This window comes from Salvelinus alpinus, chromosome 5 (assembly GCF_045679555.1).
Source record: "Salvelinus alpinus chromosome 5, SLU_Salpinus.1, whole genome shotgun sequence".
Classification (NCBI taxonomy): domain Eukaryota; kingdom Metazoa; phylum Chordata; class Actinopteri; order Salmoniformes; family Salmonidae; genus Salvelinus; species Salvelinus alpinus.
In genome coordinates, this window is record NC_092090.1 from 77,802,770 (window position 1) to 77,820,586 (window position 17,817).

Sequence of the window (17,817 nt, forward strand, 5' to 3'; positions counted from 1 at the left end):
CCCTGTAACAGTACCAGTAACAGTGTGGGCTCTACAGGGAGGGCCAGTGGAGCCAGCCTCCTCAGCGGAGGAGCACCACAGACATCTCTGTCCATTATCTGGCAGCAGCAGCCTGTAATTAGGATTCCTCTCCCAGCAGGCCCCCTCGCAGAGCGGAGAGGAAAGCAGATGTGGCCCGCTGAGGGAACAGGGAGAATGATGTTCCAGCTGTTGGTGTGTCCGCATTAGCCTACTCCTCACCTTCTCAAACATGCCCCGTTACCATGGCACGGCTCCATACAAACAACACCTATTTAAGTGCCCTGTCAAGAAGAAGCTCAATGGGCCCACGCATAAGAAATAATGCACACACACACACCCTTTCTCAGCCATGCTGAGTGCTACCTCCCCCTTTGCCAAGATGCTAAAATAGAGAAAGAAACAGTATGCAAATGAATGAAAGCACAACATTAGGATAGCAGGGTTATTGAAACACACAATTGTTTCCACAGACTAATGAAAGCCTCTGGAAATAGCAGAGCAATGCTTTGAAGGTAGCTAGATAAGTCCACACCTTTGTCCTACATTTCATATGGAGCCAAAACGGTTTCATCCAAACATACCTGGAAAAAGAGTCACTGGATCTTTTCACTTTGGTCAGGCTGTGTAAATTGTGTGTTTTGTCTGACACCAGACTTGCACTGTATGTTTCCCTCTAGCGTGTATCTGTTTCCCGTAAAACGGACATACTCTACATCATAAATCTTATCCTACCTTCAGCAGGGCAGGGAATGGTGACCTTGCTGTTAGACACTTTCTCCATGATGGCATCTCCAGCCTCTGCGAAGGACGGGGCCTCTGTGGAACCGATAAAGGACAGAGCATGATGACAACACAGGGAATGAGATACACTGTATGACCAAAAGTATGTGGACACCTGCTCGTCAAACATCTTATTCCAAAATCATGGGCATTAATATGGAGTTGGTCCCCCCTTTGCTGCTTTAACAGCCTCCACTCTTCTGGGGAGGCTTTCCACTAGATGTTGGAACATTGCTGCAGGGACTTCCATTCAGTCACAAGAGCATTAGTGAGGTTGGGCACTGATGTTGGGCGATTAGCACTGGCTCGCAGTCAGCGTTCCAATTCATCCCAAAGGTGTTCGATGGGGTTGAGGTCAAGGCTCTGTGCAGGCCAGTCAAGTTCTTCCACACCAATCTCAACAAACCATTTCTATTTGGACCTCGCTTTGTGCACAGGCGCATTGTCATGCTGGAAAAGGAAAGGGGCTTCCCCAAACTGTTGCCACGAAGTTGGAAGCACAGAATTGTCTAGAATGTCATTGTATGCTGTAGCGTTAGGATTTCCCTTCACTGGAACTAAGGGGCCTAGGCTGAACCATGAGAAACAGCTCTAGTGTCACGAATCCCGCCGAAGATGGTGCCTCTTCCTGTTCGGGCGGCGCTCGGCGGTCGTCGTCGCCGGCCTACTAGCTGCCACCGATCCTTTTCTGTTTCATTTAGTGTTGTCTGATTAGTGCACCTGTTTCTTGTTTGGGTTTTGGGCTATTTAAACCCGGTAGGCCCGCCGGCTTTTGTGCGGGCTTGTTTTTCTGTTATTGGTGTGTGTATATTTTGGTGGATTTTATTTCCCGAACCGTTTGGTCCTGTTTGTTTTGGACTGGGTCTTTTAGCGCCGTGTGTGTGGCGTTGACCGACACTCTGTTGTTTGGGAATAAATATCCACGTATCAAACTACCCTGCTCTCTGCGCCTGACTCCTCCACCCACTACTTCTAGAAGTCCTGACATCTAGACTATTATTCCTCCTCCAGCAGATTTTACAGTTGCCACTATGCATTGGGGCAGGTAGCGTTCTCCTGGTATCCTCCAAACACAGATTCGTTGTCGGACTGCCAGATGCTGAAGTATGATTCATCACTCCAGAAAACACATTTCCACTGCTCCAGAATCCAATAGCGGCGAGCTTTACACCACTCCAGCCAACGTTTGGCATTGCACATGGTGATCTTAGGCTTGTGTGCGGCTGCTCGTCCATGAAAACCCAAAAGAACAGTTATTGTGCTGACGTTGCTTCCAGAGGCAGTTTGGAGCTCGCGCTTCAGCACTCGGCGGTCCCGTTCTGTGGCCTACCACTTCGCAGATGAGCCATTGTTGCTCCTAGCCATTTCCACTTCACAATAACAGCACTTACAGTTGACCTGGGCAGCTCTAGCGGGGCAGAAATGTGACGAACTGACTTATTGGAAAGGAAAGTCATTGAGTTCTTCAGTAAGGCCATTATACTGCCAATGTTTGTCTATGGAGATTGCATGGCTGTGTGCTAGATTTTATACACCTGTCAGCAACGGGTGTATAAAATGAAGGGGTGTCCACATACTTTTGTATGTATAATGTAAAGGGTTTATTTGGCATCATGAGTTATATAAATCCACAAGGGCTACTCTAATCATAAGTGTAAAAGTTAGGTTGAGATTTTTATAAGATATGGTCTTCATTTTTGTTTGAAGGTTCTGGTAGAGCAGCATTAGGGTAAGACAGTGTGAGGGTTAATCCTAGGGGTAGGGTGAAGATGTGCTTTTGGCCTGTGACAATGTGAGTCATGTCTCCTATAACCCATACTCACTCGTTAACCTCCAGCTCTGGCTTCCTCTAATCCTTCCCTCAGCTAAAGCTGATCTCTAAGGTCAAAGAGCACCTCAATCAACCCCCTAACATTAACAGACTGATCCATGCACTGGTCAAATAGAATGGGGTTTATAGGGCTGCTTGCACTCTGACTATGGTGCTGCTTCCAGAGAAAGCACCTCTAAAGACTACTGTCCTTGTCTATTCTGTCTTTCAACTGGGACAGATTTTTATCTCATGTAGTGCTGAGCGATTAGTGCTTTTTGAAGTGGATTCGGTTTTGGTCCCATTATTTTTTTTAAATATCACGGTTTCACATTTAGATTTTAATTTTTTTACATAAAGCAGTATGCATTACGTGGGTTGAATGCTGTAACAACACAGAACAAAACAATGAATAAAAGTCCCATGATGATAGTGACTGCTTACCACTTAGGCCTATTAACCATCATTTGTTCACATTACATGACTTTACTATATTTAAATTATGTATATTACATTTGTTTTATTTGATGACTTTATTATTTAATTCAAAGTCATCATCTCTCTATAGAGCTGCTGCCTATACTCTGACAAAATCACAATTTGAGTAGTTCTTCAAAGAAAATAAGTCATACCAATTATCAATCACTTAGATCATGTATTTCCAGGTAGAAATACCTTGCGAAGCAACTGCTCTCTATCTCTCTCGATCGTGCATTCTACTGTCTCTTTTATGTAGCAGGCGTAAAAGAAACAGAGGTGACAAGTAGGTGCACAATGGATTATGGTCATTTAAATAATGTTTACATCATGTTTACATCATGTTTCATGTTTACATACTGCTTTACTCATCTCATATGTATATACTGTATTCTATTCTGCTGTATTTTAGTCAATGTCACTCCGACATTGCTCGTCCTAATATTTATATATTTCTTAATTCCAATATTTTACTTTTAAATGTATGAATTGTTGTGAATTGTTAGATACTACTGCACTGTTGGAGTTAGGAACACAAGCATTTCGCTACACTCGCAATAACTTCTGCTAAATATGTTTAGGTGACCAATAACATTTGATTTGATTGTAGTTAATTACCACATTTTCTGCGCTAAATTATCTAGAATATTGGCCTGTTGGAAACTACAACTCCCTACTACATCGCACAGTTCGGGCTTTATTTGATTTATCTCTAGAGAAACTGCAATGTGTGCATTGAGCTCACAGAAGGAAAAAAAAACGAACAAATGGAATTCAAATAGTTGAACCGGAGTCAGTCAATTAGTTGTTTAAATGTTGGTTAATCGCTCAGCACCACTCTCATGTAAACCTGGAGGTATCTGCTCTACCTAGAATATTACAGTTCTTGCTGTGTGAACTTCTTTTAACATGTAATGGTTTGGCTCAGTTAGTTTTCAGTGCTGATGGTAAGGGGTGTTATCAGCTGACAAAAGGATACATGGGTGTACAGTATTTGGAAAGAGAAAAGCTGCATCACATTGATCAATCAGATCCCTCAAGTTACCCACCTAGCACCTCCAGTTTGACCTCCATGGTGTCCTGTCCAGCAGTGTTCTTGGCCACACAGCTGTAGATGCCCTGGTCAGTGAGGCTGGCCCTGTGGATCTTGAGGGCTGCAGTGTCCCTGGCCCAGACAGGACGTCCGTCGTGGAACCAGCTGATCTCAGGGCTGGGCTCCCCCTGAACCACACATGGCAGAACCACTGTCTGGCCTATCAGAGCCTTCAGAGGGGACGGAGCTGCCTGGATCTTGGGCTTAGCTTGGAAACAAACAAACAAGGTTTGTTTCTCATGATATCTATCTGCCTGTTTAGCATTTTGGGTCTTAGATGCACGACAGCATCTTGAACAGTGAAGTGAAACAGGCTGTACAACGTGACTATCCATAAGGAGGTACCTTGTATGTGTAAATTGTAGTTGATAGACACGTTGCCTGCTGGGTTTTTTGCTGAGCAAGTGTAAAGTTTACTATCAACCAGTCGGACATCAGTGATCTTCAGAGAGCCAGAAGGCAGCACGGTGAACCTGGACATGGAAAGAGGTCAGAGGTCAAGCTGGGATAACACTGTCAGGAGTTACACTGCATATGTGCAACCCTGTAGGTGTTTCTGTGTATATACTGTATGTGAGTGTGTGTGTATACATGTGACCGTGCATGCCTGTGTAGTTCTGGCTGTTGTAATACCATTCATATTGCACAATTGTAACTAAACTTCTCAACTGAACTGAAATCCCCAGCAGAATGTCATAACTATTTGCTTTAGTACCTACCCAGCTGCAGAAATTGATTATATGCACAAATATAAACAGTGCTCTGAGATTTATTTGGGATAAGTGTGTCTGCTAAACAACTCAAATGTAGTTTGCTTAAGTGAAAACGATCTGGAACCACAGACTCCTCTTCAACACTGCACATGTTGCCGTACCACTCTGCTCCCCTACTGCTTCAAACCCAACCAGTAGCATGCATCATTGAAACAGAATGACTGGCTCAGCAGTCAGTGTCTAAGTCACCTTAGCAGAGAGCAGGGAGCCGAGCACACACTGGAGACATGGACCCAAATCACAGTCCCATCCATCTCCCCACATCACTATCCACTGTGGTGTACACTCATCTGTGTACACAGGCTGACTGGGACAAATTGAGCTAGAGGGGTCTGAGTGCAGCTCCCTAGCCACCCTAACTGACACAGTGTGGGCTAGTGCTCCTCTCCTCTCCAGCTGTGCTAGCTCTCTCTGTATACAGCACTGGGACTTGTGGTGGAGGAGGTGGAAGAGAACAGGGTTACGGCAGCAGACACTCAGAACACCCACTGACTGAGTTATTCCAACAATCAGCTCCCCCTGCTCACACCGGCTGGGCCAGGGGATGGGGGGTAAATGGGGGGGATGGGGGGTAAATAGACTGCCGGATGGAGAGAATGCATCTGTCCGCTCCTGTGGCTTGGCTGAGGGCTAAGAGGGTTGTTGGTGGATGTGTGTTATTCTCATCAGACAGACAGGGCTGGTAGAGAGTCAACATGCTCTTTTATGGCAAGAGATCCACAGGGGAGCCAAACGTCAAACAGGCTTTACTTCTGTCTCTTCTTCCGTCAGTGTTCCTCCCTTCTTCCTGTCAGCACACCCCTCCTCTCCTCCCTCTCTCCTTCCTGGCTCCACATGAATCATCCTCATTCTACCACAACCATAGCTTTCAACACTGTTGCTCAGTTCCTCCAGGGACAGGTCATGGCCAGTAAGTCTCTAATCTGTGCCCTACAGACAGACACCACCAGACAGTGAAGTCTGTACCGAGCGACCACAGACCCAGGCATGAGAGAGTCATGTGTGGAACCAGATGTTATTCCTCAGAGAAGTTGTTATTACTCAACCGTTAATGGCTGCTTTGTATAGCAGCCGGCTTCAATCAACATCCCTTGTAAAAGGAGTTGGTTAGTTAAGTCAGGGGTAAGGTAATCGCCTTGGTATGGTGAGAAACTTGCCCTTTATTGCCTATTTAACATTTTCACTGCTATACTCTTATGTGACCAGTACTGGGAGATGGGACTTCCTCTTACCAGGCAGTGACTGGAGGGATGGGCTGGCCGTTCCTGCTCCATGTGACCAGGGGAGAGGGACTGCCCTGGACCTCACAGGGGAGGATGACCTCAGAGCCCACTTCGGCAGCCATCTTAACTGTGTTCTCCTGACTGCTCACACCTACGATCTTAGGCTTGGCTGGGGGAAAAGTAAACATTATATATTTTACACAGTACCTCTATCAATGAAACACTTTGAAGAGAGGCCATTGACATTGCAGGCACTGGACAGCCTTTGCAGTAAGTACATTTGCAGCGCTTACTGTTGACACTAAGCTGGATCTCACGGCTGGCGTAGCCCACTGCACTGGTGGCTGTGCAGATGTATATGCCTGCATCCTCTGCAGTGGGGTTGAGGATGTGGAGGTAACCATCATTGTCTGACTGGGCAGAGGACATGTCCCTGGGCAGGGGCTCCCTTCCCTGGGGGCAGAGCAGGCAGAATGAGGCCCGGGCCCAGATACACACTCAACTGCACTGGGACACATACAGTGGGGAGGACAAGTATTTGATACACTGCCGATTTTGCAGGTTTTCCTACTTACAAAGCATGTAGAGGTCTGTAATTTTTATCATAGGTACATTTCAACTGTGAGAGATGAATCTAAAACAAAAATCCCAAAATTAATTTGCATTTTATTGCATGACATAAGTATTTGATACATCAGAAAAGCAGAACTTAATATTTGGTACAGAAACCTTTGTTTGCAATTACAGAGATCATACGTTTCCTGTAGTTCTTTACCAGGTTTGCACACACTGCAGCAGGGATTTTGGCCCACTCCTCCATACAGACCTTCTCCAGATCCTTCAGGTTTCGGGGCTGTCGCTGGGCAATACGGACTTTCAGCTCCCTCCAAAGATTTTCTATTGGGTTCAGGTCTGGAGACTGGCTAGGCCACTCCAGGACCTTGAGATGCTTCTTACGGAGCCACTCCTTAGTTGCCCTGGCTGTGTGTTTCGGGTCGTTGTCATGCTGTCATACATGGCCCCATCCATCCTCCCCTCAATACGGTGCAGTCGTCCTGTCCCCTTTGCAGAAAAGCATCCCGAAAGAATGATGTTTCCACCTCCATGCTTCACGGTTGGGATGGTGTTCTTGGGGTTGTACTCATCCTTCTTCTTCCTCCAAACACGGCGAGTGGAGTTTAGACCAAAAAGCTATTTTTGTCTCATCAGACCACATGACCTTCTCCCATTCCTCCTCTGGATCATCCAGATGGTCATTGGCAAACTTCAGACGGGCCAGGACATGCGCTGGCTTGAGCAGGGGGACCTTGCGTGCGCTGCAGGATTTGAATCCATGACGGCGTAGTGTGTTACTAATGGTTTTCTTTGAGACTGTGGTCCCAGCTCTCTTCAGGTCATTGACCAGGTCCTGCCGTGTAGTTCTAGGCTGATCTCTCACCTTCCTCATGATCATTGATGCCCCACGAGGTGAGATCTTGTATGGAGCCCCAGACCGAGGGTGATTGACCGTCATCTTGAACTTCTTCCATTTTCTAATAATTGCGCCAACAGTTGTTGCCTTCTCACCAAGCTGCTTGCCTATTGTCCTGTAGCCCATCCCAGCCTTGTGCAGGTCTACAATTTTATCCCTGATGTCCTTACACAGCTCTCTGGTCTTGGCCATTGTGGAGAGGTTGGAGTCTGTTTGATTGAGTGTGTGGACATGTGTCTTTTATACAGGTAACGAGTTCAAACAGGTGCAGTTAATACAGGTAATGAGTGGAGAACAGGAGGGCTTCTTAAAGAAAAACTAACAGGTCTGTGAGAGCCGGAATTCTTACTGGTTGGTAGGTGATCAAATACTTATGTCATGCAATAAAATGCAAATGAATTACTTAAAAATCATACAATGTGATTTTCTGGATTTTTGTTTTAGATTCCGTCTCTCACAGTTGAAGTGTACCTATGATAAAAATTACAGACCTCTACATGCTTTGTAAGCAGGAAAACCTGCAAAATCGGCAGTGTATCAAATACTTGTTCTCCCCACTGTATCTAGGCCAAAGGTTCAAAACCCAACTTCACTTCTGATGCCTGCTATAATTACAGAGCCGAGCCCCCTTCCCAAATTAAACTAAATAGATGCTCTCTCTCTCTCTCTCTCTCTCTCTCTCTCTCTCTCTCTCTCTCTCTCTCTCTCTCTCTCTCTCTCTCTCTCTCTCTCTCTCTCTCTCTCTCTCTCTCTCTCTCTCTCTCTCTCTCTCTCTCTCTCTCTCTCTCTCTCTCTCTCTCTCTCTCTCTCTCTCTCTCTCACACACACACACACACACACACACACACACACACACACACACACACACACACACACACACACACACACACACACACACACACACACACACACACACACACACACACTTCCCTTTTGAACATAATATGGCTTTTGCAGACTACCTTTCATCTGACAAGAATATACATTTAGTTCACTCTAGTGCACTAATCTGAGAATGTATGGAACAAGGCTATGAAAAAACGTTCCTTAACACAGGCAGCCGTATAATATATAAACAAGTGTTACGTTAGTTTAAAGGTTATTAACATGATGTTAGTTGCCATTCATTTTAAAACAGATGGGCTGTGATTATAATCCCCTCTAGATTCCCTTGTGCTAAATTACATGATTTGTCACGGGCCATTTGTCATATGTGTTTCGAGAGATGGAGCCAAAACCATCATTAGAGAAAAAATTGCTTCCGAGCAGAAAGCATAACATCCTACCTTGGACCAGACAATAGTTGGCTTGGGAACTCCACTGGACTCACATGACAGGGTGATGGCCACACCCTCATTGGCTATGTAGTGGTATGGACCAGCGCTGATCTCTGGGGGCACTGGAAAAGTAGGTCACAAGTACAGCTGTCGACTGAGCATGGACAACCATGGAGGCAGAATTATCCCTGGATTTAGCTCACAGCATCAGCCTTCAAGGCATTTCTTCATTACAACTTGTTGATGAACCCTAATCTGTGTGTGTGTCTGTCATTATTGTCTATGGACAAAGTGACTGTTCATCAATGTATGCAGTCTTAACTATAACACTGCAGGGTACTAAAGTTACTCAGAGGTTGTTTTCCCATACTAATAGTCAGCATGTTCTTAAGATCATTAAATGACCCCATGACTATAACAGATTGGCATTTATTGGGATGACTCATGTACTGGAGGCAGCTCTGCAGAGTGGTCACTAGCTGGCACAGCCACAAAGTCATGAATTCTGAAAAAACCTAACCCTAACCTTAACCACACTGCTAACCCTAATGCCTAACCCTAACCTTAAATTAAGACCAAAAATCAACTTATTGTTTTCATGCATTTCTACGATGCAGCCAATTTTGACTTTGCAGCTAGCTCATCTAGTTCCTCCGTTCCCCTCAATAAAGGTCAACCTGCATGACACTAGAGGATCTGCTATAGCCCTGTATTGACCATACTGTAAATCCTTTCTCCTCTCACCATGGACTTCCAGGCTGACAGATATGTTGACCGACCCCGCTATGTTCACCGCAGTGCAAACATACGTCCCAGCATCCTCTGGGAGTGCCCTCTCTATGTACAGGCTGCCATCACTCCTCAGGAATGTCCTGCCACTCAGCCGCAGCTAGGGAACAGCAATGGATTCAATTAGACAATGGTACACACACATTGCAAGAGGTAGTAAGATTGTAAGATTATTTGGGACAGGTCATCCTCACTTCATTTCCATTGTGGGTCCAGTGTCTCTCTGGCAGGGGTATTCCATCCAATAGCATGCAGGGAATGCTCAGAGACTGACCAATCCCAGTGGTGATGACTGGTGCACCATGTGCCAAAAAAGGGGGCTCTGTTGGACAAAGCGGGGGGATATTGTTACATGAGCAGACAGACAGAGATACAAAGCAGCAGTAGAAAAAATAATGAAGGATCAAACTGAAACTATTATGGGGAGAGGAAGCAATGGATACTAGTGTTATCTATCAGCAGAGAAAGGTAAGACTGAACACAAACACTAGTTCATACCCAGTCCACTGACACTGACTCTGGCCTCAGTCCTGATGGTTCCAAACTGGTTCTTGGCCTCACAGACATACACGCCTTCATCATCCAACCAGACACCTGTGGACCAATGTATAGCGGGGGGAGAATACTGTTATCATAACCAAAGATATATACAGATTGCACTCTATAGGATGGAAATATATCTCCATGCAAACCTCAGTATGAGAAAGGTAACATGTGGAAGTACTGTATTTAGAGTTGACAAGGCAATACGAACAAGATTTCATTTTCATCAACTTTGTTTCAACCGTTTACTGGCATTATCTTGGTTGAATTATAATGTCATTAGGGTTAATTGAAAACTGATGAATACAATTAGGTGCAAAGTAGTACAGCTGCCTATACAACATGTCTTACACAGTATATTCTACTTAGAACACATGATGACAGATGGAAACATGATTAAATTGCCAGTGTCTACATGGCTGATGTCAACCCATGTGAAGAGTAAACAGTGAGAGTGATGTGGTTCATGCATGTACAATATTTAGCCTACATGCAGAATCTGACACATTAATTAATAGGACACTGGACTCTCTTACTATAAACAACGGCAGGTAAAGACAGAAGCATCTGCTGCCGTTTAAGCAAATCAGGTCAGTATGCAGACACAGACAGGGCGAGTGATGGAAGTCCACTTCTCCATGCAAATACTACTGTTTCTCCCTCGCCAATAAAAAATAACCCAGCCTATAAATATTGAGGATCTATGCTGTGGATATATCAATCTCTCTCTCTCTCTCTCTCTCTCTCTCTCTCTCTCTCTCTCTCTCTCTCTCTCTCTCTCTCTCTCTCTCTCTCTCTCTCTCTCTCTCTCTCTCTCTCTCTCTTTCTTTCTCTCTCTCTCTCTCTCTCTCTCTCTCTCTCTCTCTCTCTCTCTCTCCCCCTCCCTCCCTCCCTCACTGGCCAAGGCTAAAGTCATGGTCCAAAAGATATTATATCCACATCATACAGTTAAACTCGACTCAACCCTGATTTAACATGGAAATCTCTGTCAGATCTCTAAGGCCCTCAAAGTGCCTCAGTTTGCTTCACTGCAGGAGAAAGGGGAGACGCTCTATTTATTCAGCAGTGCCAGCTGTATCCTGTTACGCTCACTCTCTTAAGAAAACGTTTACTGAATCTGATCTGAGGGGCTCCACCTCTTCAATATTTATGAACCCAAAGAATGTCAGCCGTGCCAGTCACACACTTGGCGCCAATGGAGGTTCTGGTCTCTTTGGTGCCTGCTGCTTTGGTATGGAATGCAATAGTGGGATAGTGAAATATTGTAAAGAACAATAGTGGGAAAGGGACATAAGACTCACTCTGGATCAGGAGATGCCCTTTTTCTAGTTGCACCTGGCTACCGCTGCTGTCTACGTTAGTGAGAATCGGTCTCCCATCATCTCGACGCCAGGTAACCTTGGGCAATGGGAAACCATGGGCGACACAGGGTAGGGTGACATTCTCCCCCACATCTGCCATCATGTCAACGGGGGTTTCTGAGAACAGAGGGGCCGCTGTGGGAGAAAGAGTGGGGAGATCAGCGTGAAGTTCTCTATACACAAATAGTGTATAAAAAGGACATATAACTACTCTACTTAAAATACATAAACAGTCTGTATTACACCTACTTGGTTTATATAAAGAGTGAAATGCCTTGCCATTATTACTGGTTATCTGAAAGTAGCATTAATTCAGTAAGGCCCTCACCTCCAACCTCCAGAATAACGGTAGCAGAGGAGGTTCCAGCCGGGTTTCTGGCCACACAGCTGTACTCCCCGGCATCCTTCTCCTGCACCCCTCGGATCTGCAGCGTCCCACGATGCACGTCCTGCTCAGCAAAAGGAACTGAGCCTACTTGCAGATCACCTGAGAAAAAACAAGAAAATTACACTCAGACACAGTGACTTATTAATGAATGCAAATATCAACCTAACAGGTATCACATCACAACGAATCACTCAGTGATCAGTATTTACCTTTGGACCATTTGACCAGAGGAGGGGGGACACCTGTTGCTTGGCATGCCAGAGTGGCATCACCTCCAACGGCTACCATCACAACCTGTTTCACCACCCAGATACTGGGTTCCTCTGTAGGGAGGGGAACCAAGATAGAGCTTAAATAATAAACATGACCAAAACATGTTTATTATCTGCCAATTCGGCAGACAAGTTCACAATGCTATACATGACCAGAATAGCAAAGTAATGTGAAATTAATTTTGTAAATTGACTGGGCCGCGGCCCAGGCAGGAGGTAAAAATAGAAGTATCGCTGTCTGACATTTCACACGCCTTGTACGTCAGTGGAGACGTGACAGAGACAGATGCTTCAGTAGTCAAGAGAGAGAGACAGCTGAAAGGATAAGACGATGCATCCAGCCAGAGACCGGCATGATGGTGTCTTGACAGACCAGTGTTGTTCAAAATGACACTCCCAGACAAAAGTGAGTATAATACAAGCACACTCCAGGGAGAAGCTGCCATGGTCCATCAGTGGTGTGCCCTCTGTCAAGCACTCACTGACAGCAAGGCTAAAAATACATCCTGATGACTGTCAACCCTGCCCACACAGGGAAGTTTCAACCCACTGAGCAAGACAGGAGGAAATATGCCACTGTCAATCTGAGCTCTACTCACAGCTAGACAACATAGCCCAAACACTATGGATCAGAGAGAAATTCATTCAAACAGCACTCAACAAAGTTTTCTAACAAATAAACCATACAATAGTGACCCTACTCTGAAAATGTATGCCTGAGGAAACAGTGGAAGATAATCTTGAGTTGAACTAGTCTAGAGAGAACCTGTCATAGCCTTTATAGAGCTGTCTCACTTAACCTATGGTAGGACTAGGGCTGTAACGACATCTCTACCTACCTGCATAATTGAGAGACACAGTCTGTTTAGCAGTTCCAGCCTTATTGGTTGCAAGGCATGTGTAGTTCCCAGCATCCTCAGGGAGGGCATCTCTGATTGTTAGGCTACCATGTTTGGATATAGCCATCCTGTATCATGTAAGACAGACATCAGTCATGGGAATTAATGTTTGTTGATTTAGATGATTACAAATGCAGATGTCTCAGTGAAATTCATCACTAGCTGTCCAAGGAAATGTTTGTATTGCTTAAGGCATTTCTCTTTTGAAAATGTATTTATTGGCAGCCATATGTAAATGTACAAAAAATCTGGAATAATATAGTTTTGTGGTTAGATGTAACTATAAAATTAAGCAAACAAGATGTGACATTTGTATATTCATAGTAGGCATTTAAAATAGAATCAAACAAGTCTCTGCAGCTGCTGTCGTGTAGGTGTTGAGTGGGCTGAGAGTTCCTTTACCTTGGCTGATTAGTGAGGAAGATGTTTCCATGACTCCAGAAGAGCTGTGGAGTGGGGGAGCCGGACGCTGTGCAGATGAAGTGGACCTCAGACCCCCTGGAGAAGGCTTGGCTCTGGGGGCTGACTACCACAGAAGGGGCCTCTACAGAGACAGAGAGGATCCATAGTAAAGGGCTGATGACTCAAGTCCCAGTCATGGCTTTATGATAAGTCATTTATTACAGGCAGCGGTGATCATGGCTAAACTGTGGTGAACCTCTGCTAGTCTGGGGGCAGATCAGGATTAACAGGGAGGGCCTGACGTCATGATCACAGCGGATCACAGTCAGAGACGTTTCAAATTTGTTTCATCGTTTTCAAACGCATTTTCAAGCGTCTGATGCCATGCCCATGATAGAACCTGCAATTTTCAACTTGCATCAATTGGGCTGATTTGAAACATGTTCTGACTGGGAGCATTTCTGGAGAAGTGGATAAGTCCTTCTACTAAGGCAGTAATGGAAAGCAGATGCCAGAGGCCTGGAGGAGGTATGGAGGAGGCCCTGGTGTGTTTAGTGTTTACAGTTTTTTCCAACTGCTTACAAACAAAATCTTTTCATGTCACACGATTTTTGAAACCTCTCACTCAAAGTGCAAAACTACACACCAAATATCCAAAACCATAAGCTATTTCTCAGCCTTTGACTCAGTTGTCAATTGCATAAAAACTTTTTTCAAGACACTACACACAATTCTCTACCTAAAACACAAAAATCTAACAGGAAGTGACTTGCTTTCCTTTTCCAAACACAACCAATCAAAATGCTACACTTATTCACCAGGTCACACACACACTCCTCACATGTGCAAACACTAATAGCTTAACTGATCACTAACCAATCACTGCTTTACTGTAGTATAGGCCTATAAATAGGTCAAATTATCTGTTTTGAACAATGGATGCCAACAATGGACAACGAGCAAGAGGAGTAGGAGGGAGAGGAAGAGGAAGAAGAGGACGAGGGCAAAGAAGAGAAGGAAGGAAGGAGAGCCATCTCTGATGAGATTAGGGCAACACTTGTTGATCATGTGATCAACCACGGTTTGACCATGAGAGAGGATGGACTGAGAGTCCAGCCCAACTTCCGTCGATTTACAGTGGCGTCCATAATTCGAACCTTCAGAAATGAAAACAGGTATGCAACTATCTAATGACTATTTTAGCATTACAGTAATGTACTGTAAAATACATATGATTGCATAAACATTTGTAAACATTTGTAACTCTAAGCCATCCATTTACTGCACTGCGTTGAATGAATGAGGTTGGTTATCATGCTGTACTACATTTTTTTGTACATTGTTTACAGTTCCTATGCTGAACACATACTGTGTTTGAATTCTGTACAGAGTGGAAAGGCAAAGACATCATGGAGGACGAGGACGCTTGTTTACAGATGTACAAGAGACTGCAATTGTAAATATGGTTTTGGCCAACAATGCAATTAGGAATCGAGAGATAAGAGAGCATATCTTGAATAATGACACCATATTTAACAACATCAATGCTGTAAGCCTGTCGACTATACAACGCATCCTCCAACGGCACCGAGTGACGATGAAACAACTTTACAAGGTGCCATTTGAGAGAAACTCTGACAGTCAAGAATATGCGACATGACTTTGTAGAGGTACTGTGGGGCAAAAAAGTATTTAGTCAGCCACCAATTGTGCAAGTTCTCCCACTTACAGTTTTTTTGGATTGCTTACACACTAAAATTAAAAGTAGTACACTATTAGCAAAACCTTACACTCAAGAAGCTAAACATCAGCCCATATTTGCACAACTATAAGCACATTGTCAACCTCACACTTGTTGCAAAACTCTACACACAGTGATTTGCAAAACACTAAACACACTTAACATACATTACACACAAAAATCTATCATGAAGTCACGTCCTTGCAATACCAAAGCACTGACTGTCAAATTACCACACCGTCCAACCAATTGGTTCAACACAGTCATCAGGTCTGCAAACACTTGTTTGCTTAATTGTAGACACACCAATCAGGTGTATAAGCACTATAAAAAGCAGCAGGTGAGTTCATCGGTCTTCAAGGACAATGGAAAGAGTCAGAGAAAGAGTAAGACGAGGAGGAGGAGGAGGACGAGGAGGAGGACGACGAGGAGAACGAGGAGGACGAGGAGAACGAGGAGGACGAGGAGGAGGACGAGGAGGAGGAGGAAGGGGAGGAAGAGAAAGAGGAAGACAAGAAGGTGCTCAAAGAGGACCGAATCTGACAAATGAGATCCGCGCAACACTGGTTGACCACGTTGTCAACCACGGCCTGACGCTGAGGGAGGCTGGACTGCGAGTACAGACAAATCTAAGCCGATATACAGTGGCAAGTGTGATGAGAACATTTCGACTGGAAAATAGGTATTGTAAAAATATCATCATATCAAAAACATCTGCACGGTTTCAGTAACTGCTTACAGTACTGTATTCTATGCACTATCAGCACTTCTGTTACCTTTTCCTGTGAAATTACTGTACTATTGTATACTGGGTTTTTTTCTACATAGGATTGAGGGTCAGGGACGACAAGGGGGAAGGCCTCCTATGTTCACAGAACAGCAAGAGAGGGAGATAGTTAACATGGTTTTGGCCAACAATGCTATAACACTCAAGCAGCTCCAAGCTAACATTGTCAATAACCACGTCATTTTCAACGATATCCATCAGGTCTCAACATCAACACTGGCACGCATCCTAAAAAAAAAACATATTCAAATGAAGCAAATTTATTGAGTGCCTTTCGAGCGCAATTCCGAAAGGGTGAAACGACTGCGGCATGATTATGCAGAGGTATGTATTCACTTTAGCAGTGTGATCTTGCATACTGTCTCATAATCTTTTACTGTACTGTAATATGTATACTAGATCTACACTGAACTACACAATTTTGCCTGACACTGTTTTTCAGAGAGTTTTACGAATGGATGGAAAGGAGATCCAGCATGAGTTCATTTACGTAGATGAGGCTGGGTTCAACCTGATGAGAACACGAAGGAGGGGAAGAAACATCATTGGCCACAGGGCTATAGTCAATGTCCCAGGGCAACGTGGGGGTAATATAACACTCTGTGCAGCCATTACACAGAATGGGGTCCTCCACCGCCATGCCCATATGGGCCCTTACAACACAGGACTCATACTTACATTCTTGGACCAATTGCACAACATAACAGCAGCAAATCAAATCGATCATATGCAATACATTGTTGTCTGGGACAATGTGTCTTTCCACCGCTCTGCTCTGGTTCAGAACTGGTTTCAGCAACATCCACATTTCACCGTTCTATATCTTCCACCATACTCTCCATTCCTCAACCCCATAGAAGAGTTTTTCTCTGCATGGAGGTGGAAGGTATATGATCTCTGTCTCCAGGCTGAGGTACCCCTCATCCAAGCCATGGAGGAGGCCTGTGACCAGATGGAGGTAGCAGCAATGCAAGGATGGATTCGTCATTCAAGACGTTTCTTTCCAAGGTGTCTTGCTAATGACAACTTTGCCTGCGTGGTTTGATGAAATTATCTGGCCAGATCCAGCTAGGCGAAGAGACATTGTCTAGTTATTTTTTATTTTATTTTTTTGAACTTACAATACGTAAAGTGACGTTTGGTCAACTTTGTTGATAGTAGCCTACTCTAATCATAGGGAAGTAGAAGTGCTAAAAGTGTTTTAGGTTTATCACAGCAGAGTGTAACTCGTGCAAACAGAGTATAGTAATGTGAAACGTGTGTGTTTCATATGGTAACAAAGTGTGGTTTTTAAAAAGAAGTGTATAGTTTTTACAAGAGTGTTTAATTTTGCAAAGGCTCTGTAGTGTTTTGCTAATTGGGTGTGTGGTTGTGCTAATTGTGTGTAGTGTTTTGAAAACACGGGCCCTGTTTTGAAAATCGTGCTTAAGCAATCAAAAAAAACTGAAATATGAGAGAGGCCTGTAATTTTCATCATAGGTACACTTCAACTATGACAGACAAAATGAGAAAAAAAATCCAGAAAATCACATTGTCGGATTCACCATGAATTTATTTATGTGGATGAGGTTGGCTTCAACCTCACCAAAACCAGGCGCCGCGGAAGAAATGTAATAGGACAGAGGGCAATTACCAATGTCGCTGGACAGCGTGGGGGTAATATAACTATGTGTGCTGCCATCACTCAAAACAGGGTCCTCCATCACAATG

At 44.4% G+C, this 17,817-nt stretch overlaps 1 protein-coding gene across 1 annotated transcript in view; it reads right to left on the reverse strand.

Annotated features, from left to right (window-relative positions):
- hmcn2 (hemicentin 2) overlaps positions 1 to 17,817 on the reverse strand; it is a 72,771-nt gene that overhangs the window by 41,178 nt on the left and 13,776 nt on the right. The window contains exons 12-25 of the mRNA XM_071403402.1: positions 13,580 to 13,721; positions 13,118 to 13,245; positions 12,216 to 12,329; positions 11,947 to 12,105; positions 11,559 to 11,753; positions 10,213 to 10,308; positions 9,909 to 10,036; positions 9,670 to 9,814; positions 8,935 to 9,047; positions 6,471 to 6,630; positions 6,187 to 6,346; positions 4,527 to 4,654; positions 4,138 to 4,389; positions 754 to 837 (exon numbers count right to left, since the gene is read on the reverse strand). Of these exons, the coding sequence (XP_071259503.1) occupies positions 754 to 837; positions 4,138 to 4,389; positions 4,527 to 4,654; positions 6,187 to 6,346; positions 6,471 to 6,630; positions 8,935 to 9,047; positions 9,670 to 9,814; positions 9,909 to 10,036; positions 10,213 to 10,308; positions 11,559 to 11,753; positions 11,947 to 12,105; positions 12,216 to 12,329; positions 13,118 to 13,245; positions 13,580 to 13,721 (2,004 nt within the window). The remainder of the gene's footprint in view (positions 1 to 753; positions 838 to 4,137; positions 4,390 to 4,526; positions 4,655 to 6,186; positions 6,347 to 6,470; positions 6,631 to 8,934; positions 9,048 to 9,669; positions 9,815 to 9,908; positions 10,037 to 10,212; positions 10,309 to 11,558; positions 11,754 to 11,946; positions 12,106 to 12,215; positions 12,330 to 13,117; positions 13,246 to 13,579; positions 13,722 to 17,817) is intronic.